This window comes from Macaca thibetana, chromosome 14 (assembly GCF_024542745.1).
Source record: "Macaca thibetana thibetana isolate TM-01 chromosome 14, ASM2454274v1, whole genome shotgun sequence".
Classification (NCBI taxonomy): Eukaryota; Metazoa; Chordata; class Mammalia; order Primates; family Cercopithecidae; genus Macaca; species Macaca thibetana.
The window spans coordinates 66,367,193-66,392,301 of NC_065591.1; the positions used below are offsets into that span (position 1 = coordinate 66,367,193).

The window sequence follows — 25,109 nt, forward strand, 5'->3', positions numbered from 1 at the left end:
TAGTCAGCCTTCTCTTAGCTCTGCAGTTGGGCTCATTGCACTCAAGGCTCAGCACACTCTTTTTTGTGGTTTTAACCTTTTTCTGGAAAATTGGCTTAGTCTGCCCACCCTCGCCACTCTGCTTCTTGTTATAATGCTGCTTTCCCTGGACATACAGTGGATCCTTACCCTTCTTGTACTGTGTCGGTTTGTGGGGTTGGTGCTTGCCTCACTTCTTATGGAAAGTCTGGCAAGTTTTAGGAATGTTCACCATGTTTGCAGGAGTGCTATTGACATAGAAAGTGAATTTTAAAAAGAAATGGAGGATGGAATATTTATCTGTATTATCTGATTCATGTGAGGAGTGAACCCTAGATTCAAGACCCCAAACCCTTGGAATTCACCCACATTAGTATTTTCATCATCACTATTATTATCCTTACTTTTATTATCATCCCACCACCATCATTCTCAATAACAGCGCTGCATGGCACGTGGGAGTATTTAATGTTTGTTGAATGACTGAATAAATGAATAACAACTTTACAGCTGACCTTGGACTTCCTTTTTAGTCTTCTTTACTCCTTCTCCTCTGCCCCAGTCCAACTTCTTATCTATACTGTGTGTAGCTACTCAGAGTCATTTTCACTGAACACATGCCTCCATGCCTCCATGTGTTGGCTTACTCTGCTATTCCTTCTATTTGTAATTCCCATTTCCCTTCTCTGATGAGTTCGCATTCTTCCTTTAGGACCCAATTCTGTATCCCATTCAGGTATGTAGTCACTTCCTCTCCTGTGCTTCCATATTGCCTTTTCTACGCCACTGTTAAATGCTCATGTCTTAAATTATAGGTGTTGTTGGTGTATCTGTTTCCCTCCCTAGATAGGGAGCATCGTGAGGAGGGCAGAGGTGGTATATTTCATCTCTGTGTTATCAGGAACCATTATTGGACTTGCCACGTAGCAGTTTAACAACATTTGTTGAAATCTTCGTTTTTGTATTTGGCATACAGGTTGCCTTGCAGAACAGTGTGCTACAGGAGAAGATGTACAGTGTTGGTCAGAACATGGTCCCTTGCCCCAAGTTCTTACAATCTAATTGGGAGAGAATCTTTTCATAGAGATACAGCATTAAAACTCGATGTATTCTAGAATTAAATATGAGACTGGAGAAAGCTTGGTGTGGAACATGTGTAGAACTGGAGTAGTGAGTCAAAAGACGTGTTTTCTAGTTTCTACTTTACCAATCACTCACTATGTGGCTTTGGCAAATTATTTCCCCTCTTTAGACCTTGGTTTTCTTCTCTTGAAACAAAAAGGTTTGATTGGAAGCCTTGGATGATTTCTAAATCCAGTTACAGCTCTGACATTCTGATTCTGGAGTTTGGAAACTGGGTGGAGGAGACTGCGTAGGCTCAGTTTGCCCCCTGGTGGTCAAACTGAGGAACATAGACCCAGGAGACGCCTGCAGGCATTTCCCAGGGATGGGATTGCAGAGCACAGAGCCAAGTAAACAACGAACTCTGAGACGATGACCATTCTAGAACAGAACCCATCAGGTTTCTCGTTGATCACTAGTAGATTGGTATAGAAGCCTGTCTTCCTTCAGGACAAAGGAACTTGGGAGATCATGCTTTCTGTTCTCAGCCTCCGGCTGAACCCATCTCTCCCCTGTTTCTTTCCAAAGTAGACAAAGTCAATCTCTGAGTGGCTATTTTGTAGCTCCCCTGACTTTTTCTTCTGCTCCCATCACAGCGCTCTCTTCTGAGGCAAATCCTCCATTCTGCTCAATGTAACTATTCATCTATTTATTTATGACAAGAAGAGGTTTTTCACTCTTCTCATTCTTTTCCTGGGGCAGGTCCATGACCCACTCCTTATTGGAGACTTGGACCAAAGTGAAGGTAGTAGGATTTCTTTGATGAGAATGGGAAAATACAGAGACTCTGCGAGAATAAGAAATGTGATTTACAGTGTAAAAGGTGAGCAATACTAGCACAGAAAGCTTTGTCTTTTAGATATTTCACTCTGAGTGCAGCTGGGTAAGGCCATTTGCCAATTCCTTTCCTCTCTTATTCTCTATATCTTGAACCTAAAGGATTTCTTAAAGCCACCTCTATCCTCTTGTAAAACAAAAAGAACAACTCTACACTATAAATATATACAATTTCTATTTGTCAATTAAAATTTAAAAAACAGCCAGGCACGGTGGCTCATGCCTGTAATCCCAGCACTTTGGGAGGCCAAGGCGGGCAGATCACAAGGTCAGGAGTTCAAGACCAGCCTGGTCAATGTGGTGAAACCCTGTGTCTACTAAAAATACAAAAAATTAGCTGGGCATGGTGGTGCATGCCTGTAGTTCCAGCTACTCAGGAGGCTGAGGCAGAAGAATCGCTTGAATCCAGGAGGTGGAGGTTGCAGTGATCCAAGATCACGCCACTACACTCCAGCCTGGGTGACAGAGCTAGACTTCGTCTTAAATAAATAAATAAATAAATAAATAAATAAATACAACTAAATCAAAGAGGAAACTAATTGGTTGCTTGGAACTTGGGGTCAGAGTCTAGAGGAAGAAGAATAGGGGCCCTGAGTGCAGGGAAAAGAGGAAGAAAGACTGAGGTGAGGAGAGGGAGGTGCAGAGAGGAGTTAGACTAGTTGCCAATTCTAAGTGGATTTATAGGCATCTGGAGGGAAAATGTAAAGAAATTAAAGAACTATTTTGCCCCATCGATGTGCTTGTTTGTTAATTAGAATTTTTTTTCTGACAATGAGTACTTTGAAACTCACTAAACATGAAAGTGTAACTAAGGCAATAACATTGATTCATTCCACAGCAGCTGGAATGTGTCAAACACTGTACCTAATGCTGTTCCTGCTTAAACTGGCCAGCATCCAGACTTTGTCTTCCATGTTCACTGCTGAATTCTTAGCACTTACATAATCCTGCCACATAGTAGGTACTCAATAGATATTTGTTGAATGAACAAATGAATGAATGAACATTAGCTGCACCATATTTTCTCCAGTAATATCTCAACTCTGGGGGTGGGATGAAGCCTGCTTAGATTCTTTTTATTATTCACTGATAATTATAGAATCAATATTTATCTTTACAGAACACAAATCTAGGCTAGGCATGGATTACAGATCACACACCTGTAATTACAGATTACACACCTGTAATCCCAGCACTTGGGAGGCCAAGGAGAGTGGATCACTTGAGGTCAGGAGTTTGAGACCAGGCTGGCTAACATGGTAAAACTCCGTCTCTACAAAAATACAAAAAAAAAAAAAAAAAAATTTAGCCAGGCGTGGTGGTGCATGCCTGTAGTCCCAGCTACTCAGGAGGCTGAGGCAGGAGAACTGTTTGAGCCCGGGAGGTGGAAGTTGCAGTGAACCAAGATTGTGCCATTGCATTCTAGCCTGGGTAACAGAGCAAGACTCCATCTCAAAAACAAAACAACAACAACAACAACAACAAAAAACCAAGAAACAAAAACACAAATCCGTATGTACCAATCCCTTGGGCCAAATATTAAATCTTTCAATCACTTAAGGTTTAAATGAGAGAGGTATATGGTTGCTTAGCATGGCACTTGGCACATGGTAGTTGCTCAATAAATTCTAGTTTCTTTTCTTCTCTGATTTTCTAGCCTCATCTCTAACCTGATGTTCTAGCCACATCAAATTCTTTATCAGTCCCACACAGGTCCCAAACTTTTATGCCTTTGTGCCTTGGCTCTTATTTTCTCTCTGTTTTCCCTTGTATCCATGTTGTGAACTCCCTTCCCTCAGTCTTCAAAAAGGAGCTCAAATGTCCCCTCTTCTGTGAAATCTCCCCAATTTCTGCTCACCTTTGCCCTCTGCTTCCATGGCACTCTGTTTATGTCTGTCGTAGCCCTTGCAATTCTTCTATAACTCTTCTGTTTTCTGCTGTATTTTTTTTGACTTTTGCCTCTCTGTTAGGTTTTGACTTTGAGGGGGCAAGGACCAAGTCTTACTTGTATTTGTAGAGTGTTTGGAAAGAGTCTGGAGGAGACTGGGCAGATGACATGACAAACACAGATGGAGGGATTAGATTTGCAAAAAGAATGACCTCTTCCTCTGAAACAAAAGGGAAGGAACTGAAGATGAATAAAAGTAAGAAGGTAGCAAGAATCTTTAAAGCAAAATGGAAGGGGCCAAATCTCAGGGGAGATCTGACTTGAGGGAGGAAGAGTACAGGAAGAAGATGCCATCCAAAGAGATGAGGAGGCTAAAGGAGAGATGGCACTGGTGTGGTCTGAGGGGCTGAGCCTTCTCCTTCTTAGATGTGTGAGGTCTCAGGATGGACCCAGCAGCACTTAAGCTGGAGGAAGGGGTCTTGGGCTGCAGGAAGAAACAGCTTTGTCTCCACCTGGAACTAGGCTGAATGGTCTTGCTCATATCTGAGTCTTTCAGTCCAGCACGGAGAAGCTGGAGCCATCAGCTGGAGGGAAGAGGGAAGGTTTGTAGTGATGTTAATGAGGAGTGAGAAAGGGTTAGTGGTGGTGGTGGAACCATGCAGAGCTATCTGGGTAGAGGTGCTGTGAGAAGGATGGTAGGGAATTCTGACAGCAATACAATCCTCAGAAAGCAGCTGGAGGGGAAACATTGGTACCTGTGGCTGCACTGCCATTTGTTCCAGTTGGCATCGTACATTAAAGGGAGTCTATGAGTCCTTCTTCCCATGGTGGTCTGTGGTGCAGGTGGGGCCTTAGAGAAAAGCTATTTGGGCTCGTTCTATTCTAGGCTGTTGGCTTAAGCTTCTTGTATCATTTTATAATCTACCAAGCACCCTTGACAACCATTTTTAGGTGACACTTCAAAAACAACAAGCTAATGTCTCAGTTAGAGTACTTTGATGTAAACAACAGAGATTGTGAGTCATTTAAGAAAAAATGAAATTTACTGAAAGGATACAACGAGTTGACAGAAAAACTGCAGTGTCAGATATGGAAAATGGGCTGTAACCTAGGCAGGCTCGGCAACGGGAACCACAGCCAAGTCCGTGCCTCAGGTACAGCCTGGCATGGCCACCCTCACCATTGCAGGGCCACCCCCCTCAGCCCCCACCAGGGCCCCACTGCTGTTGGATACCTACCGTCTCTGTTGCTATGAATAATTCTAAAATTGTCTGTATGTTTTCATATCACTTGCTGAAGATGCCAACCTCAGAGAAGAGTGGCCAGGTGGCTGAGCCTGGGTCACGTGTCACGTGTCATGTTCTAGCTGTTAGGGGGCAGGGAGAAGAATATCCCTTCAGCTTCAGCTTCCCTAGCCTCATCAATACTATACAGAATGGGGAATTCCCCAAATAGAAAGGAGGTTTGGGCCAGGCATGGTGGCTCATGCCTGTAATCCCAGCACTTTGAGAGGCCGAGGCAGGCAGATTGCTTGGGGTTAGGAGTTCAAGACCAGCCTGAGCAACATGGTGAAATTCCGTCTCTATAAAAAATATGGAAGTTGCCAGGGTGTGGTGTCATGTGCCTGTAGTCCCAGCTACTCAGGAGGCTGAGGTGGGAGGATTGCTTGAGCCTGGGAGGCAGAGGTTGCAGTGAGTCGTGATTGCAGATTGCATCACTGCCCTCCAGCCTGGGCAAAAGAGTGAGACCCTGTCTCAAAAACAAACAAACAAACAAACAAACAAAAACAAGAAAAAAAAAGAAAGAAAAAAAAAGAAAAGAAAAGAAAAGAAAAGAAAAGGAGGGTTGGATGCGTTTTTGTCAGTTGTCAATTTTCATCACAATCCCAGGCTGCTAGGCTTGAAACCTTAGAATCATCCTCATTGCCATTAGCTTCTCACATAGTGAGTGACTCTCCAGATTTCTTAGGTGTGCCTTGCTCTGTGTCACCACTATTGCTTTTACTAAGTTTACTCAGCAACTGCATAGAGGAGAGAAGAGGCTGGAAATCGGAAGTTGGACTTCTACAATGTTAGTGCTGGAACGGTCCTTTGAATTTATCTACTGTAGTGGTCTTACCTAGGAGTATTCATTACAATTCCTATGGCACTAAAAAAAAAAAAATTCACATCCTGGTATCCCCCACCTGGGTTTCTGGGTTCACTAGATCTAAGGTGGGACTTTGATATATACAGGTTTCTGAGGTGCGTCCCAGGTTGAGAACTGATGAATTTCAATACTCTTGTTTTTTTTTTTTTTTTTTTTCTTTTCTGAGACGGCGTCTCGCTCTGTCGCCCAGGCTGGAGTGCAGTGGCGCGATCTCAGCTCACTGCACGCTCCGCCTCCCGGGTTCACGCCATTCTCTTGCCTCAGCCTCCCGAGTAGCTGGGACTACGGACACCTGCCACCGTGACCGGCTAATTTTTTGTATTTTTAGTAGAGACAGGGTTTCACCGTGTTAACCAGGATGGTCTTTGATCTCCTGACCTCGTGATCCGCCCACCTCAAGCCTCCCAAACTGCTGGGATTACAGGCGTGTCCCACCGCGCCTGGCCTTCAACACTCTTGTTTAAAAGATTGAGGCCCAGAGGGAAGTTAGCTGTTTGAAATACAGCTTTGCCGGGTGCGGCCACTCGCTGTGCAGAGGCTGCGCTCAACTCCCGCTGACGCAGCGGGAAAGGGTTGGGCTGAGCCCGCCGTCAGGCCCGTGACGACTGCCAGGCCAATGCAGAGATGCTGGGCGAGCTCGCCCAGATCTCCTGGCTTCTGGTCCAGTTTTACTCAGACCTCTTGCTTTTTCCCTCTGCTAAGGGAAATTTTCTATATTTATTTGTATCCAAGAAAGCATGCTATGTTTCTGTGGCTCAGTTCCTCCGACAGTAAGCAGATTAAAAGATCCAAGCCATCGAGAGTGAACAGCCTGCACAAACAGCCCCATTTCTAATGATGGTTGGCTTGATCTCTGGATCACAGATCTCCTTTGTCAGAATCCGGGAAAAATGTCTTCAAGAACCTCAAGTTGGGATGGAAGTCGGGAGGACCCATGGATAAAGGATAGCCCAGCCAAGGCCATACTTCTGTGTCTGGCAGGATTCTGTCTGGGCCTCTGTGCAAACAGGTCTTTGTTTCAATCACTCATTGGCCTTTCTTCAACTCTTGACTGTCGTTTGGCCATCTGATTCTTATCTTGGGAATACATCTCTCTCTCTCTTTTTTTTCCCCCCTGCTCTCTGAGTTAACCAATCATTCAGCACTGGATTGGTTTACCACTAGCTCTGTACAATCTCATCAAAACCCAGGGCTTCTGATGCCTTCTGTTATACTTATATTAGGTTGTTTTTTTTTTTTTTTTTTTTTTTTTGAGACAATGTCTTGTTCTGTCGTCCAGGCTGGAATGCAGTGGTGCCATCATGGTTCACTGCAGCCTTAACCTCACAGACTCCAGTGATCCTCCTGCCTCAGCCTCCCAAGTACAGGTGAGTGCCACCATGCCCAGCTAATTTCTGTATTTTTTGTAGAGATGAAGTTTCATCATGTTGCCCAGGCTGGTCTTTAACTCCTGAGCTCAAGCAATCTGCCTGCCTCATCCTCCCAAAGTGCAGGCATGAGCCGCCGCCCCCAGCCTATGTTGCTTTTTTACTTTTCTCTCTTTACAAAACTCGTGTTATCCTATAAAGATTTCCACCAGGAAATGTCATTTATTTAATGCTTTCCTGCTCCAAATCTATCCTAGGGCAAAGAAAGCAAAGAATGGGAGAACTACTGCAGCAGAACCACCTTTCCATTAGAGAGGGGTCATTCTTTCTCCTGTAACCTCTGCATCCAGAAAGAGCGCTAGCATCAAAGTCCAAGCACCTCTTCCTAGCTCAAGCAGGAGTAATATAGTCAGAGTTGGCCTTTAGGAAGCAACTCGAAGAGTGTGGAGGATGGATTAGAAGAGAGGTTGAGAGAGGGGAGACAATCAATCTTTGGCAGCTACTGCAGTAATCTAGGTGAGAGATGATTAGACCTGAATTGGGCAATGGGAATGGGATGAAGAGGTAGGGAAACAGTCATTTTGATAGTGGAATTGACAGGACTAAATAACTGATGGTTTGTGGAGATAAGGGAGAAGTGCAAGATGGCTAGGTTTGGAGCTTGAGTACCTGGGAGGATGGGACCTTTAACAGAATGAAGGAAATAAGAAGAGCAGTTTTGAAGAGAGGATGGGAGACAGTGACATTAGTTTTGTACATGAGGGATGTAGGGATCTAAGAGGATGTTTCCATCAGGCAGTTGAATATGGAGGGCTGGACTCAGGAGGCCTGGGCTGCAGACAGCAATCCTGGAGCTCCTGAGGGAAGAAAATGTGGACCAGGGCAGCACGCAGACTGAGAAGGGGACTGAGATCTGAGCCTAGAGGTACACCCACATGGAAGCCCCAAACACGGGAGACTGAGAAGGAGCCAAGGGGCTCGGAAAAAAACAGGAAAGTGTGGTTTTACCAGCCAAGGGGCACAGTTTCAGGAAGGGACATGGAGAGAGAGGATGAGGAGGTAGCACTGACAAGAGGCTGCTCCTTTTGGCAGCTACCACGGTGGCCCTGGTTTCAGTCGCAAAGCTACCTCCATCCTTAGGAGAGAGCTCAGGCCCTCACATCAAATGAACACTAAGGCAGGTTTCTGAGTAACTGACATTCTCCCCAGTTATCAAGGCATTACAAGATAAGTAAACCAAAGTTTAACATCGTTCAGAATAGCCAATAAAGCCCCTCAGTTCCCACCTCTTTCAGTTCAGTAAAAGGAAACTGCAAGGACTTTTTGAGAGTGCGGCTGATGACCGGATATATAAAGAATAATAAATATTAATGAAGTATCCCCTGTGGCCAATCAGGTCTGGGGAGAACTCTCTTTGGGCTCACGGAAGCCTCGCCCCTCATGAATATGTAGATAGCGCTGCCCACCGCGCAATGCCCCGCCCGCCACTCTTCTCCCTCGCAACCGACTCTCCCTTCAAACGGGAAACAAGATGGCGGCTGCAGGTCCGAGTACTCGGGCCTCTTCCGCGGCGGCAGCGGCCGCTCTGAGTCGGCGGGGCCGGCGGGGCCGCTGTGACGAGATGGCGGCAGCTAAGACTGGAGCCCCAGGCCCGGCTTCTGGACCTTCGCTGTTGGTGTTGTCGCCGCCGTTGCTGCAGCCGCCGCTGCCGCCGCGGCCGGAGGAATCGGGCTGCGCCGGGTGCCTAGAGCCCCCGGGGGAAGCGGCGGCCCTGCCGTGCGGCGATTCGCTGTGCCGAGGCTGCTCCCAACGCGCCGCTGACGCGGCGGACCCGGGTTGCCCTCGCTGCCGCGCCCGCGGCCCAGGCTGGGCCCGCCGTCGGGCCCGCGACGACGGCCAGGCCGACGCAGAGGCGCTGGGCGAGCGCGCCCGCCGCAGCCAACCCGAGCGCTGCCGCCCGCGCCGGGACGGGGGCGCGGCTGCCGTGGGGCCCAGGCCAGACCAAGAGCCGCGTGCCGCGCCTGCGGAGCCAGGTGGAGCTTCCCCACTTCCCCTTGGGGTCTGGAGCGAGGCCGAGCGCGCCCCGGCCTGGCCTGCTTAGGGGGTGGAGAGTCCCGGGCCCTACTCGGGCGGGTGTGGAGAGTTCTCGTGGGATTGGAACCCGGGCTCTGCCCAGGTGCAGTGTGTTTGTGAATTTTGAACTTCAGAGTTAAGGACGGGCACGTTGCATGCGGAGGGGCGGTGAGGGCTCCCGGCACCTTACGTAAGTCCGAAGTTTGGAGGGAAACAGAATTGTTGGAACAAGTTAGGGGCAGGTTGGAATTGGTGTGTGGGAGTGGGAGGGGCCTTGGATCAGAGAAGTGCTTCGTTTAATGTTGCATGAAGAGTTTGGGGGTCATATTGCTTGGAGAGATGTGGCTCCTGGCCTTGAATGGGTCAGTGAAGGGTGTGGAGAATCCGGAGTTTAGGGGACAGGTTGAATTTGAGGATGTGAAGGGAGCTTTTCAGACTCGAGAGCAGAGGGGGTTGGGAGCACACATGTGCAGTTGTTTTCATACATCTTGGAAAATGCATGCTTAGCACACAACTTGGCACATAGTGAGGACGAGTAAGTGACTGCCGTTTATATTGGTAATACTACTACTACTAAGTCCAGTAGTGCCCAACAAAACTGGCTTGGGTTTAAAAGTTTTGGAAACAAAGATTGGGTTGGCAGGGGCTGCGTCGATCTCCTTGGCAGTGTGGGTTTCCTACTGGCTTGCTGGCAATTAAAAGTCTGTTGTAGGACTCTTGCCTTGAACTTCTTTCCATTAACACCAGCAGCTCGGTTCTGAGCTTTTAGATAGAAAAGTGCCCTGCATAAAATAAAACAAGACTGTGTTATAACTTAGGATCCTTTTGGGGACACACCCAGTCAACATCTACAGCTCTGTTTGATAAAAAATGCTTATCTTGAATGAGATTTTCAAGAAACATAAACCAGGAGAGGCCAGATATTTGCACCTTCTGTTTTGGGAATTCTACCATGTGTTATTTTCGGCAGGGAAAGAGAGGCATTGCTTGTGTATACAAGTGCAGCGTCTAGAAACCACAGGTTCTAGAATGCACTCTGCTTTGATTCAAGCCTCCAGAGACACCTGTCACTATCCTAGGATATCGGGCTATTTTATTCCTGGGATTGAGGGGGACCTGCATCTTACTTTCTATGTTCCTTGTCACTCCTTTTTTTTTTTTTTTTTTTTTTGAGACGGAGTCTCGCACTGTGGCCTGGGTTGGAGTGCAGTGGTGCCATCTCAGCTCACCGCAGCCCCTGCCCCCTCCCCCACCCCGGGTTCAAGTGATTCTTCTGCCTCAGCCTCCCGAGTAGCTGGGATTACAGGTGCCTACCACCACGCTGGGCTATTTTTTTTTTTTTTTTTTGTATTTTTAGTAGAGATGAGGTTTCACTATGTTGGCCAGGCTGGTCTCGAACTCCTGCTTGTGATCTGCCCACCTTGGCCCCCCAATTTTTTTTTTTTTTTTTTTTTTTTTTGAGACTAAGTCTCACTCTGTCGCCCAGGCTGGAGTGCAGTGGCGCAATCTCTCAGCTCACTGCCACCTCTGCCTCCCAGGTTCAAGCGATTCTCCTACCTACGCTGTGTAGCTGGGACCACAGGCACGCACCACCACGCCCTGCTAATTTTTGTAATTTTAGTAGAGACGGGGTTTCGCCATGTTGGCTAGACTGGTCTCGAACCTCTGGCCTCAAGTGATCTGCTCACCTCTGCCTCCCAAAGTGTTGGGATTACAGGCGTGAGCCACCGTGCTCAGCCCTCATTATTCCTTTTAAGCTTCACAACATTCCTATGAGATAAGTACTTTTATTTCCATTTTATAGATGAAACTGAGGTCCAGAGAGGTTGAGTAACTTGCGTAAGGATGGAAACCCAATTCTATCCTATTCCTGCTCAAATCAGGGATAAAACCTTCCCCAGATGTCCTTATTTTTGTGGATGTGGTGTGATGGTTTCATATGCTACTTAATTTGCTTTAAATTCTGAGGTTATGGTCACAAGATGAGAGTATTTCTCTGGTCTCCCTATTAGTACCAGTGATTATATGTCCATGTAGGATAGAATTTTTTTTTTTTTTTTTTTTCGAGACAGAGCCTCGCTCTGTCGCCCACGCTGGAGTGCAGTGGCACGATCTCTGCTCACTGCAAGCTCCGCCTTCCCGGTTCATGCCATTCTCCTGCCTCAGCCTCCCGAGTAGCTGGGACGACAGGCGCCTGCCATCATGCTCAGCTCATTTTTTGTATTTTTAGTAGAGACGGGGTTTCACCGTGTTGGCCGGGATGGTCTCCATCTCCTGACCTTGTGATCCGCCCGTCTCAGCCTCCCAAAGTGGTGGAATTACAAGTGTGAGCCACCACGGCCGGCCCAGAAATTTTCGTTTTGATTTCTAAGCTTGGAGACCGTTGTGAAATACCAGTTCTGAATTTGAACCATGAGAGGGAGTTTGGCTTGATGATTTGTGCAAACTTTTTCCCTTGAAAAAGTTTTTGTCATAAAATTTATCAGTGATTAAGGGAAATTATCTAAAATGAGATTTCAAATTAGAATCTATTGAGTCACTTAGTATTCATCAATTACTTTATATGTTTATTGAGGACCAAAATGAAAAATGTTTTTCTTAAATGTTCTTCTTCTTGGATTGTTTCGTGTATACAGTTATATGCTTATTCAGTAGAAGAATTTTAGAATACAAAAATATTGCCAAAAGGCTTAGGAAGTATCTTTTAGCTTCAGTGTGTTGTCTGATCCTCTTGAAGTTATATACAGTATTTTTAAATTAAAAATTTTAATAGGCAGTGCATTCACAGGATTCAAACAAAAATGTAACAAAGTATACAATGAAAAGATTCCCTTTGGCCAGGTGCGGTGGCTCAGGCCTGTAATCCCAGCACTTTTGGAGGCTGAGGTGGGTGGATCACAAGGTCAAGAGATCGAGACCAGTCTGGCCAACATGGTGAAACCCCGTCTCTACTAAAAATACAAAAATTAGCTGGGCATGGTGGCGCGTGCCTGTAGTCCCAGCTACTTCGGAGGCTGTGGCAGGAGAATCTCTTGAACCCGAGAGGCGGAGGTTGTAGTGAGCTGAGATCGCGCCACTGCACTCCAGCCTGGTGACAGAGGGATACGCCGCTAAAAAAAAAAAAAAAAAAAAAAAAAAAAAAAGTTCTCTCTTACGCCCTTATTTCTCACTCCCATCAAAGATTCTTCGGCTGGGCATGGTGGCTCATGCCTGTAAATCTAGCACTTTGGGAGGCTAAGGTGGGCGGATCAGTTGAGGTCAGGAGTTCAAGACCAGTCTGGCTAACATGGTGAAACCCTCTCTCTACTAAAAATACAAACATTAGCCAGTTGCGGTGGTGCACGCCTGTACTTCCAGCTACTGGGGAGGCTGAGGTAGGAGAATCGCTTGAACCTGGGAGGCAGAGACTGCAATGAGCTGACATCAAGCCACTGCACTCCAGCCTGGTGGCAGAGCAAGGCTCTGTCTCAGAAAAAAAAAAAAGATTCTTGTTTGTTCTTCCACAGTTTATGGATCTACATGAAAATTCAAGTACAGTTATTTTTTGCCATTTTTATACAAAAGGTTGTATATTATACACACTGTTCTGTTAACCTTTTTTTTTTTTTTTGGTTTAACAGTACATCATCAAAGTCCATAGCAGTAGGTTGTATGGAATTTTACTGAATGGATATAGCATAATTTACTTAACCACCTATTGGTGGACATTTTGGTTGTTTCCTGTCTTTTGCTATTATAAATAATGGTTTATAAACAATTATGTAAATGCATATGTGCATTTTTATGGAGAAGTCACCAGTAGCTTTCACCAGAATCTGAACCATTGTTTTAATCTACATCTCTCATTCTACAGAACAGAAAACTGAGGCCCAGAACAGATAAGAGAGTAAGGGTTTACATGAGTTAGTAGTAGATTAAAAAAAGGGTCAGCAGAAACAGCCTAGTTCACAGTGAAATGTTCATAATAGCTTTAATAAAGAAAACTAATAATACCAGTTTTATAAATATTTACAATGTACTTTTATGAGTGGAAACAGCAACAGAATTACTAGGTTGGCACAAAACTAATTATGGTTTTTGCCATGACTTTCAATGGCAAAAACCAAAATTATTTTCGTACCAGCCTAATAGCAATTTTAGTAATATTCGGAGATAATATTGCTTAGTTGTACTCTCATCACATAGTTGGATCAATTGATAAAGGAAATGTCAGGCCTGCTGGAAATGAAATTTTGTAGTAAATGCACTGGTATTTCAGTGAAGTTCTTAATTTTTTTTTTTTTCTTTTGTTGAAGTCCAGTGCCTTTTAGGAATTGCTTTGTCTGGAAAAAGTGTAAAGAGTTTGTGCTTTGTTGAAAATTTTGGTTGCGCTTGTGACATTTTTGTTCTTTGCCAGCCTTTTTGGCAAACTTTAAGGTTCAGAACCTTAATGACCCCTGTGTATGTGTTTTATTTAATTCTTCTATGCATTGACAGTTTGCTTTTGGATATAGTATCAGTTCTTGTTGATTTGTGAAACTGTGTGTGTAAGGGCTACATCAATGATCATTTCAAAATGAACTCAGACTTCAACTTCATATTATTTGAGGATCTACAACTCATTGTATATATTGACATATTAAATATTTGGACCATTTTGAGCAATATTCAGGAATTGTGTAATAAGTGCCTACTCTGTGCCAGGTCTTTGGGAAACATTAGTGAATGAAATATTAAACATCTCTCTCTCATGGAGCTTATATTTTAAATTTAGAGACATTTCTTATCTGTTGATTTAAAAAACATACCATACAGGCTTACATAGGTAGATTTTGAACTGTACATCGCAGCCACACTTAAGTTTCATTTAAAAATGATTAATGGATTTTAAGAATTCATTTAGTCTGTTTAAAATCAAGTATGATTATTCCAAATCATACTGCTTTTGAATTTGAAACCAAGACCTTTTTACTTTTTTGGATTCTTTTTCTTCTGCTGTGGGTAATGACTGAAGAAAAGCTAGACAAAGGCTGGTGAATCTTTTAAATTGGCAGTTTAAATTTTTTTCTCTTCGTGGTGTTGAAAGTGCTTTTCAGAAATTGAATAGATAGGCCAGGCGTGGTGGCTCACATCTGTAATCCCAGCACTTTGGGAGGCAGAGGTGGGTGGGTCACTTGTGGCCAGGGGTTTGAGACCTGCCTGGCCAACATGGGGAAACCCCGTCTATGCTAAAAATACAAAAATTAGCCAGGCGTGGTGGTGCATGCTTATAGTCCCAGCTATTGGGGAGGCTGAGGCAGGGATGCGGAGGTTGCAGTGAGCTGAGATTGCGCCACTGCACTCCAGCCTGGGCGACAGAGCGAGACTCTCTCTGAAAAACAAAACAAAACATGAAAATTGAATAGATAAAAAACAATTGGATAGTGCCTCACTTATCCCTTCTCATCCCATCTCAACTTCCCTGTTCACTTAGGGTTAACATTTCTGCATTTAAACAATTTCCCCTTTCTGTGAAAAGCAAGTAGTTCTGGTTTATTACTCAGTTGACAGACAATGTTTGCTATGTGTGCAGCCTAAATTACATTTAGGACTAATGAATAATGAAACCATGTGATTGTAGTGCAAGAGGACAGGAATTCCCTAGTCTGTAAGGATTTGTTTAAAATATGTAAAATGACTCATTTCTTTATCCTTAATGACACATATCCGAGAATTTGAGAGTATCCTTATGTGTTATACCAGTGCAGGAAACATTTGCCCTGTGCTAAGATGTTTTTTAAAGCTCTTGAGATTACATGCAACTTTACCAACTAAACATTATTACTATTGAAGAATAGCTCCAACTTACAGAATTCAGGATTGAACAGCAGGAATTTAGGAGATATTTGTTATTCACCCGATGAGAAAGGAGGGGATGTCCATTCCAGGTAGAAGAGCCTGCATGTAGAAAGGCTTGAAGGTGCTTGGGATGTTCAGGGATTGGCAAAAAGCTAAATATAGATGGAGTGTGGACTGGAGTGGGGAAGTAGAGAAGAGACTGAAAAAGTTAGATCATGAAGTCCATTGTGTATTAGGGTAAAATAATTTTGGACTTTATCCTATAAAACTCTTCAAGATTTTTAAGTGGTGGAATGACATCATAATGTGCTTTAGAAAGACAATATATATTGGTTGGAAGAGGAAAGATGTGAGTAGAAACTGGAGGCCGGAAGTCGTTAAGGGACTGTTTTAGTAGTTTAGGCAAGTGATGAAGAGGGCCTGGACTAAAGCATTGGCTGTGGCATTAACTTCAGTCATTCATTCATTTAGTAACCATTTCAGGGTCTTCTGTGTGCTAGGCCTAGGCACTGGAGCTGCAAATAGAGGAGGTAAAGCATGGTTCTGTCCCAAAGTGTAGTTGGGAAGATTGGGATGTAAATATGCAACTGAAATGTGGTATGATAAGTATTATAACAGCTGTTATGCAAGATATAATTGTAGAAGGCAATATAGTATATATTAATAGAGCAGGCTAATAAAGGAAAATCTGGAGACAGACTACCTGGGTGCAAATTCTAGCTTTGCTATTTATAGCTGTATGTTATTGAACAATCTCTGTCTTAGTTTCTTCATTTGGAAAATGGGAATAGTAATAGTATTAAAATCATAAGGTTGTTGTTAAAGACTAAATGAATTATTACAATGCTTGGCATATAAAGAGCTCGCTCAACAAATGTAAGGTATTTTCACAAAGAAGATAATCTAGTTTGGATGGGTCAGGAATGGCTTCAGTAAATGCCAGACATTTGACCATGAGTATTCATTAGGTGGATGACATCAGAATAAAGATGAGAGAGGGAAATCAGTACATTTAAAGGCATAGGAGCATGAAACAAGGAGCGTTCTGGGGATTGTAAGCAGAAGTGGTTAGAATATAGAGTGCATATGGGAGAGTGGAAGCACGTGGGACTGCAGAAATGGGCAGTTGCTGAATAATAGTGGACTTTGAGTGCAATGCTAAGGAATGAGGATAGACTGAGGAGTTTCAAAGAGGAATTCATCTTTGAACTTTAGAGAGATCACTCCCATGGAAGTGTTGTAGCAAATGGATTGGAGAGCCCAAATTCTCTTTTTAGCAAGATGGCTAAAACTCCTGACACAAATACGCAGAAAAGCTGCATAATAAAGAATGACAGTTCTTTTAAATGCATTCTTGCATATATAGGAAAGATAGGAAAATCTCCAGTTTCCAAAAACAAAAATGGATCTACAAACCAAAACTGTAAGCCCTTGACTCTGTGCTATATTGCCCTGGAGCAGAGTGAGGAGTGTGGAGAAGGGTTATTTCAGGTGTCCTCTTCCTAGCAGGTTGAGTTTTAACCATATGCAAAAAGGAACCAGAATGAAAATTTCTGCATAAAGCTGAGATTTTTTATGTGCTGCACTCTAGGTGAAAGGGTGGGCTAGAAAAATAATCTTCCCTATTACACAAGGAGACGGCAAGAAATCTTGTCTTGATTTGCTTGAGCTCTATGAAAAGAGAAAATGAAAAAAGTTTGCCTGGGAAATTGAAGCACAAGATATATACTTTGCTTACATTTGGGAACTGGGTTTATATTATATGGCTCAGAAATTAATATAAAAACAGACTTCAAGCTAGTGATACATCCATCTGGGTCACCTGGAGACAGGAAAAACAAGACTTTGAGAGGTACATCCATACCTTAGACCACAAGGGATTCCTACAGAAGAAATAAGCCCAACTGAAGATGAACTTACGATTAAAAATGACGACACATGAGGAAATGGCTTTGTACCACAAATGAGAGTCAGCAGAAGGAGCAAGCAGGAGGATTATAGCTCCAAGAACTGGGATAAGAGAGTGACAATTTGAGAGATAATTTAAATTAGCATATTTTAAGTGGCTAAAGACTTTAAAGAATTGACATCCCAAGAAATGAATAAAGCATTATGAAACAGGCACATTTGAAAAAGAATGAAACATAGTGAAAAATATAGTCATTGAGGTTAAAAATCTCATAAATAAGTGAAAAAATAGTTTACACAGATGAAGAGAGATTAGTAAGGTGGGACATAGACATGAGGAAATTCTCAAGAATACAAATAAATAAAGGAAAATTTGAAAGAAGGTGAAGAAAAATGAGAAGAACAAATCAAGAAGATCCAACATGTAATAGTACTTCCAGGAGGAAAAAAAAAAATGTGGAGGAGGTGTGGAATTTGAAGAGAAGATGATTTGATAATTTTTTAGAATTAGTAAAAAGTCCTGAATCCTTAGGTTCGAGTCTCATGAGGCCCTAGCAAGAGGTTTTTTTTTTTGTTTTGAGACAAGGTCTTGCTCTATAGCTCAGGCGTGAGTACAGTGGTGTGGTCATAGCTTGCTGCAGCCTTGACCTCCCAGGCTCAAGCGATCCTCCCACCTTGGCCTCCCAAAGTGTTGACTTTACAGGCGTGAGCCACTGCACCTGTAAGAATTAACAACAGAAAAGCAGCAACAAAACCCCACAACTAAACACATTGCAGTGAAACTTCAGAACACCAAAGACTATTAAGTATAACCAAAAAGAAAAGACAAAGGAGCAGTAATCAGACTGAGAGCATATATCTTTTAAGCTATAAGAGAGACCAGAAGAAAATTGAGTAATATATTCAGCCTTGAGAGAGATCTGAATTTCATATTCAGGTAAGTTAAAAGAGTAAGGGCGCTGGGCGCGGTAGCGCACGCCTGTAGTCCCAGCACTTTGGGAGGCTGAGGTGGGCGGATCGCCTCAGGTCAGGAGTTCAAGACCAGCCTGACATGTTGAAACCCTGTCTCTACTAAATACAAAAAATTAGCCGGGTGTGGTGGCGCATGCCTGTAATCACTGGGAGGCTGAGGCAGGAGAATTGCTTGAACCCAGGACGCGGTGAGCTGAAATCACACCACTGCACTCCAGCCTGGGCAACCATGAGCAAAACTCCATCTCAAAAAAAAAAAAAAAAAAAAGGGCAAAATAGAAATATTTTCAGACAGGAAAAAGAAAATTTACCACACTTTCTAAAAGTACTATTATAAACCTAAAGCATATAGTGCAGGAAGAAAAATGTAACTTAGGGGAGAAAATAGGATATAAGAAGTTGTGGTGAAGAAAGAAGTCAGTAGGTAGTCTAAGCTAGTGTTGACTGTATAAAACAAAATGATTATGACTGATGTGTAGGGGCTAAAACCAAGGCAAAACTAAAATACTGGGCAAGGATAAAATGTAAGCAGGGAGAAAAGTGATTCTCATTACAGATTTCTAAAATTCTATCTATACATAACGTAGTTCAATAAGAAGATAGAGATATTGATCAACTTTAGGCTTTAAGTCAGATGCACATTAAACATTTACAGGTAGACTGGACGCGGTGGCTCATCCTAATCTCATCACTTTGGGAGGCCGAGGTGGGAGGATCATTTGAGTCCGGGAGTTTGAGACCAACCTGGGCAAAAAAATGAGACCCTGTCTCTCATTTAGCCAGATGATAAATCAAGTTAGCCAGATGTGGTGGTATGCGCCTGTGGTCCCAGCAATACAGGAGGCCGAGGCAGGAGAATTGCTTGAGCCCAGGAGGTCGAGGCTGCAGTGAGCTGTGTTCGTGTCACTGCACTCCAACCTAGGTGACAGAGAGAGATCCTGTCTCAAAACGAATGGGGTTAATCCTGAAAAGAAATACAATATATAGCTTGACCTACTACACATATATAGAACCATACACCTCCTAGATTAGAGAACATGCATTCTTTTTAAACAAATATGCAACATTTATGTAATTTTTCCTAGATTCATTTAGGCACAAAGGAAGTTTTGACAAATATGAGAGATACATAAACCATCTTATCTGACTGTAGTATAATAAAATTAGAAATTAATAATGAAAAGATAACCAATTCCCCCTCCAATTCATGTTTGGAAATTGAAAAAAAACAAAATTTAAATAACATCGGTAAAGAACAAAACCAGCCGGGCGTGGTGGCTCACGCCTGCAATCCCAGCACTTTGGGAGGCTGAGGCTGGTGGATCATCTGAGGTCAGGAATTTCAGACTAGCCTGGTCAACATGGTGAAACCCCGTCTCTACTAAAAATACACAAAATTAGCCAAGTGTGGTGGCAGGTGCCTGTAATCCCAGCTACTTGGGAGGCTGAGGCAGGAGAATTGCTTGAACCTAGAATATGGAGGTTATAGTGAGCTGAGACCGCACCATTGCACTCCAGCCTGGGCAACAACTCCGGCTTGGGCAATGTCTCAAAAAAAAAAAAAAAAAAAAGAACAAAATCAAGGGATCAACTGAAGAAGTTAAAAAAGTAACAGCAGATTAAACCCAAAGGAAGTAGAAGATAGGAAAGAATAAAGAGCAGAAATTAATGGAATAGAAAACAAAAGAATTAGCAAGGCCAAAATCTAATTCATTGAAAAGATTAAGATCTATAACCCTAACCGCTGGCAATATTGATCAAAGAAAAGGCCTAAATGTTAGGAATGAAAAAGGGAATACAACTACAGATATAATGAAGATTTTAAAAAAACCTATAAATATAGAATATGGAAAACTTTCTGCCCATGAATTTGAAAAATTGGATAAAATAGTTTTGTGGAAAAGTATAACATCACAGCTGACTCAAGAATATATAGAAAATAGGACTAGAAACGTAACTAACTAGCAAAGAGTAAAATCTGCCCACTAAGTAATACCACCATGTGGACACAATGAACCAAATGCAGAACATGGGGAAACTAAGGGACAAATGACCCACTTTCTTACACAAATAAATTACAGAAAAAAAGCAATAGAGGGGCGACCCATGGATTAAAAGATACAACCAGTTTAAGTGTATGAACTTACTTGGGTCCTGATTTGAAAAAACTGTATGAAAACATTTGATGAGAATTTGAATGCCAGCTGGATATTTGTTGGTTAATTAAAGACTTACATTTTTAGTGTGACAGTAGTTTTCTGGTTATATATTTTAAAATAATCATTCTCTTAGATGTTAAAAATGTTTATAGCTAAGATGATATGATGTCTGGGATTTGCTTCAAAATAACTTCAAATTTGTTCCAGGAGATAGGGAGCAGGTATTGATTGGGGGAGGACAGAAAATAAGATTGCTAATGATTGATGGCTGAAGCTGGATGACTTGTGGTAGTTCATTTTACTGGTTTCTCTAATAATATATTTGAAACTTTTCCATAAAAAAAGCAAGAAGAAATACTGTCCATTGAAGAAGAAGTACCAGGCACAGATGATTACCCAAATATGGAAGGATGGATGGTTCCAGGGAATAAATAAAATGTTTCCAGACTTGTTTTGGGGGCTTTTACAACTTGATAACAAATTCACACAAGAACTGTATGAAAAAGGAAAAGTACAGGCAACTCTCATGAACAGAGATTTTTTTTATTATTTTTTATCTTTTTATTTCTTTTTTTTTCTATTTTTTTGTGGAGATGGGGGTCTCACTGTGTTGCTCAGGCTAGTCTTAACTTCTGACCTCAAGCGATCCTCCTGCCTCTGCTTCCCAAAGTGCTGGGATTACAGGTGTGAATCACCACACCTGGCATGAACACAGATTTTTAAAATCTCAGGTGAAACATAGACTGAATCTAGTAGTATATTTCTAGAAAATCACAACTAAGTAGCAGTTATTTGAAGAATAGGAGTTTGGCTTAACATTAAGAATCTAATGTAATTCACCATATTAACAAACTAAAGGAGAGTAAAATTATATGGTCATTGCAATAGATGGCTCAAAATAGCATTTGACAAAATTTATCATTCATTATTTTAAAAAAACTAGAACTTGTGGAATAGGAGAAAGAAACTTTCTTTTTTTATTTTTTATTCTTTTGAGACAGTCTTACTCTGTTGCCCAGGCTGGAGTTCAGTGGCGTGATTTTGGCTCACTGCAACCTCCACCTGCCAGGTTCAATCAAGCCTCCTGAGTAGCTGGGACTACAGGCATGAGCCACCACATCTGGCTAATTCTTTTTTATTTTTATTTTTATTTTTATTTTTAATTTTTATTTTTTTTTTGAGATGGAGTCTCGCTCTGTCCCCCAGGCTGGAGTGTAGTGGCACGATCTCAGCTCACTGCAACCTGCACCTTCCGGGTTCACGCCATTCTCCTGCCTCAGCCTCCTGAGTAGCTTGGACTACAGGTGCCCACCACCATGCCTGGTCAATTTTTTTTTTTTTTTTTTTTTTTTTTTTTTTTTTAGTAGAGACGGGGTTTTACCATGTTAGCCAGGATGGTCTCAATCTCCTGACCCTGTGATCTGCCCTCCTCGGCCTCCCAATTCTTTTTTATTTTTTAAAAATAGAGATGGGGTTTCGCAATGTTGCCAGGGCAGATCTTGATCTCCTGTCTTCAGTGTATCCCCCTGCCTTGGCCTGTCCAGAGTGTTGAGATTACAAGTGTGAGCCACTGTACCCAGCCACTGTCTTTGCTTTTAAAGTGGAATTTATTAATAAGGATGATTAGTGGCCAAGAATAGTCAAGACCATTTTGAAGAACATGATGGGTGGATTTGCTTTCTCAAATATCAAGCTGTTTAAAGCCATATTAATTAAGACAGTGAGGTATTAGTATCAGGGTGGTTGAATAACTGATTTTAAAATTAAAGAGCATAGAAACATGCCCTCATATGTTTAAATTTGGTGGATAATGAGTGGCCATTACAAGTCACTGGGGTAAAGGTGTCATTTTTACTTGACATGGTTAGTTAGCTAACCTCACAGAAAACAAGAAAAAAAATAGATCTTTAGCACCATATACAAAAAATTATTTGTAGAACCAGGCATGGTGGCTCACGCCTGTAATCCCAGCACTTCGGGAGGCTGAGGTGGGTGGATCACTCAAGGTCAGGAGTTTACGACCAGCCTGGCCAACATGGTGAAACCCTGTCTCTGTTAAAAATACAAAAATTAGCCAGGCGTGGTGGCGCATGCCTGTAGTCCCAGCTACTCAGGAGGTACAGGCAGGAGATTTGCTTTAACCCGGGAAGCAGAGGCTATAATGAGCTGAGATCATGCCACTGTACTCCAGCCTGGGTGACAGAGCTAGACTCTGTCTCAAAAAAAAAAAAAAAAAGAAAGTTGTAAATGGATTAAAAGTCAAACTGTGAAACTTAGAAAATGCTAGGAGTATCTCTATGAAAATGGAATAGAGAAGGACTTTCAAACAAACACAAAACGTAAAGACTGATAATATGACCACATTAAAATTAAAAATTGGGCCGGGCATGGTGGCTCTTGCCTATAATCCCAGCACTTTGGGAGGTTGAGGTGGGAGGATTGCTTGAGCCAGGAGTTCAACACCAGCCTAGGCAACATGGGGAGACTTTGTCTCTACAAAAAATATAAAAATGTAGGCAGGCGTCGTGGGGCGTGCCTGTAGACCTAGCTATTCAGGAGGCTGAGGTGGAAGGATACTTTGAGTCCAGAAGTTTCAGGCTGCAGTGAGCACTCTAACCTGGGTGACAGAAGCGACACCCTGCCTCAAAAGAAACAGAAAACAACAAACACACCAGAAACAGAAAAAGAGATTAAGAAAACCAACCAGAGGCTGGGAGAAGATATTTGCAGTGAAACAACTGACAAAAGATTGATATCCAACATATATGAACTACAAATCACTAAGACAGATACCTTATTAGAAAAATGGTGAGAAGATTTGAATAGGCATTTCATAGAAGGAAACTGAAAGGCCAGTAAACATCTGGAATGATACACAACATCATTAGTAATCAGGGAAATGCAAATTAAACCAGTGATGCGATGCCATCAGACTGCTATAATTTGTAATTGATTAATTATAATTAATGAGCACTCAAAAGAACAAAGCTGGAGGCATCACGCTACCTGACTTCAAACTATACTACAAGGCTACAGTAACCAAAACAGCATGGTACTGGTACCAAAACAGAGATATACACCAATGGAACAGAACAGAGTCCTCAGAAATAATACCACACATCTACAGCCATCTGATTTTGACAAACCTGAGAGAAACAGGTTTTGACAAACCTGAGAGAAACAAGAAATGGGGAAAGGATTCCCTATTTAATAAATGGTGCTGGGAAAATTGGCTAGCCATAAGTAGAAAGCTGAAACTGGATCCTTTCCTTACTCCTTATACGAAAATTAATTCAAGATGGATTAGAGACTTAAATGTTAGACCTAATACCATAAAAATCCTAGAGGAAAACCTAGGTAGTACCATTCAGGACATAGGCATGGGCAAAGACTTCATGTCTAAACAAAAGCAACAGCAGCAAAAGCCATAATTGACAAATGGGATCTCATTAAACTAAAGAGCTTCTGCACAGCAAAAGAAACTACCATCAGAGTGAACAGGCAACCTACAGAATGGGAGAAAATTTTTGCAATCTACTCATCTGACAAAGGGCTAATATCCAGAACCTACAAAGAACTCAAACAAATTTACAAGAAAAAAACAAACAACCCCATCAAAAAGTGGGCAAAGGATATGAACAGACATTTCTCAAAAGAAGACATTCATACAGCCAACAGACACATGAAAAAATGCTCATCATCACTGGCCATCAGAGAAATGCAAATCAAAACCACAGTGAGATACCATCTCACACCAGTTAGAATGGCGATCATTAAAAAGTCAGGAAACAACAGGTGCTGGAGAGGATGTGGAGAAATAGGAACACTTTTACACTGTTGGTGGGATTGTAAACTAGTTCAACCATTATGGAAAACAGTATGGCGATTCCTCAAGGATCTAGAACTTGATGTACCATATGACCCAGCCATCCCATTACTGGGTATATACCCAAAGGATTATAAATTATGCTGCTATAAAGACACATGCACACGTATGTTTACTGCGGCACTATTCACAATAGCAAAGACTTGGAATCAACCCAAATGTCCATCAGTGACAGACTGGATTAAGAAAATGTGGCACATATACACCATGGAATACTATGCAGCCATAAAAAAGGATGAGTTTGTGTCCTTTGTAGGGACATGGATGCAGCTGGAAACCATCATTCTTAGCAAACTATCACAAGAACAGAAAACCAAACACCGCATGTTCTCACTCATAGGTGGGAACTGAACAATGAGATCACTTGGACTCAGGAAGGGGAACATCACACACCAGGGCCTATCATGGGGAGGGGGGAGGGATTGCATTGGGAGTTATACCTGATGTAAATGACGAGTTGATGGGTGCAGCACGCCAACATGGCACAAGTATACATATGTAACAAACCTGCACGTTATGCACATGTACCCTACAACTTAAAGTATAATAATAAAAAAAAAAAATTAATGAGCACGTATATACTGCTGGAGGAGTATAAGTTGCCATGCAACCATGTTGGAGAGCAGTTTGGCCATATCTAGTAAGGTTGAAGAGAGATTCCTTGCTATGCAGAGATTCCATTAATAGGTGTGTGCCATAGTGAAGCTCTTGTGTACATATGCACACACACAATGATGCTCACATTACAGCACTGTAGTACTGGAAAATGTAGTAACAGTCGTCTTTGATAGGAGAAGGGATAAATTAGTTTCTACAGCTGTTCCAATGAATGAACTGGGTATATATCAACATGGATAAATCTGGAAAAATATTTGCAAAAGGAAAAGTTGCAAAAGAATATGTATCCTTTGATG

At 42.4% G+C, this 25,109-nt stretch overlaps 2 protein-coding genes across 3 annotated transcripts in view; both read left to right on the forward strand.

Moving 5' to 3' along the window:
* RPS3 (ribosomal protein S3) overlaps positions 1–25,109 on the forward strand; it is a 735,956-nt gene that overhangs the window by 58,869 nt on the left and 651,978 nt on the right. The window lies entirely within an intron of this gene.
* RNF169 (ring finger protein 169) overlaps positions 8,880–25,109 on the forward strand; it is a 96,975-nt gene continuing 80,745 nt past the window's right edge. Inside the window, exon 1 of the mRNA XM_050756152.1 lies at positions 8,880–9,413. Within this exon, the coding sequence (XP_050612109.1) occupies positions 8,912–9,413 (502 nt within the window). The 5' untranslated portion in view covers positions 8,880–8,911. The remainder of the gene's footprint in view (positions 9,414–25,109) is intronic.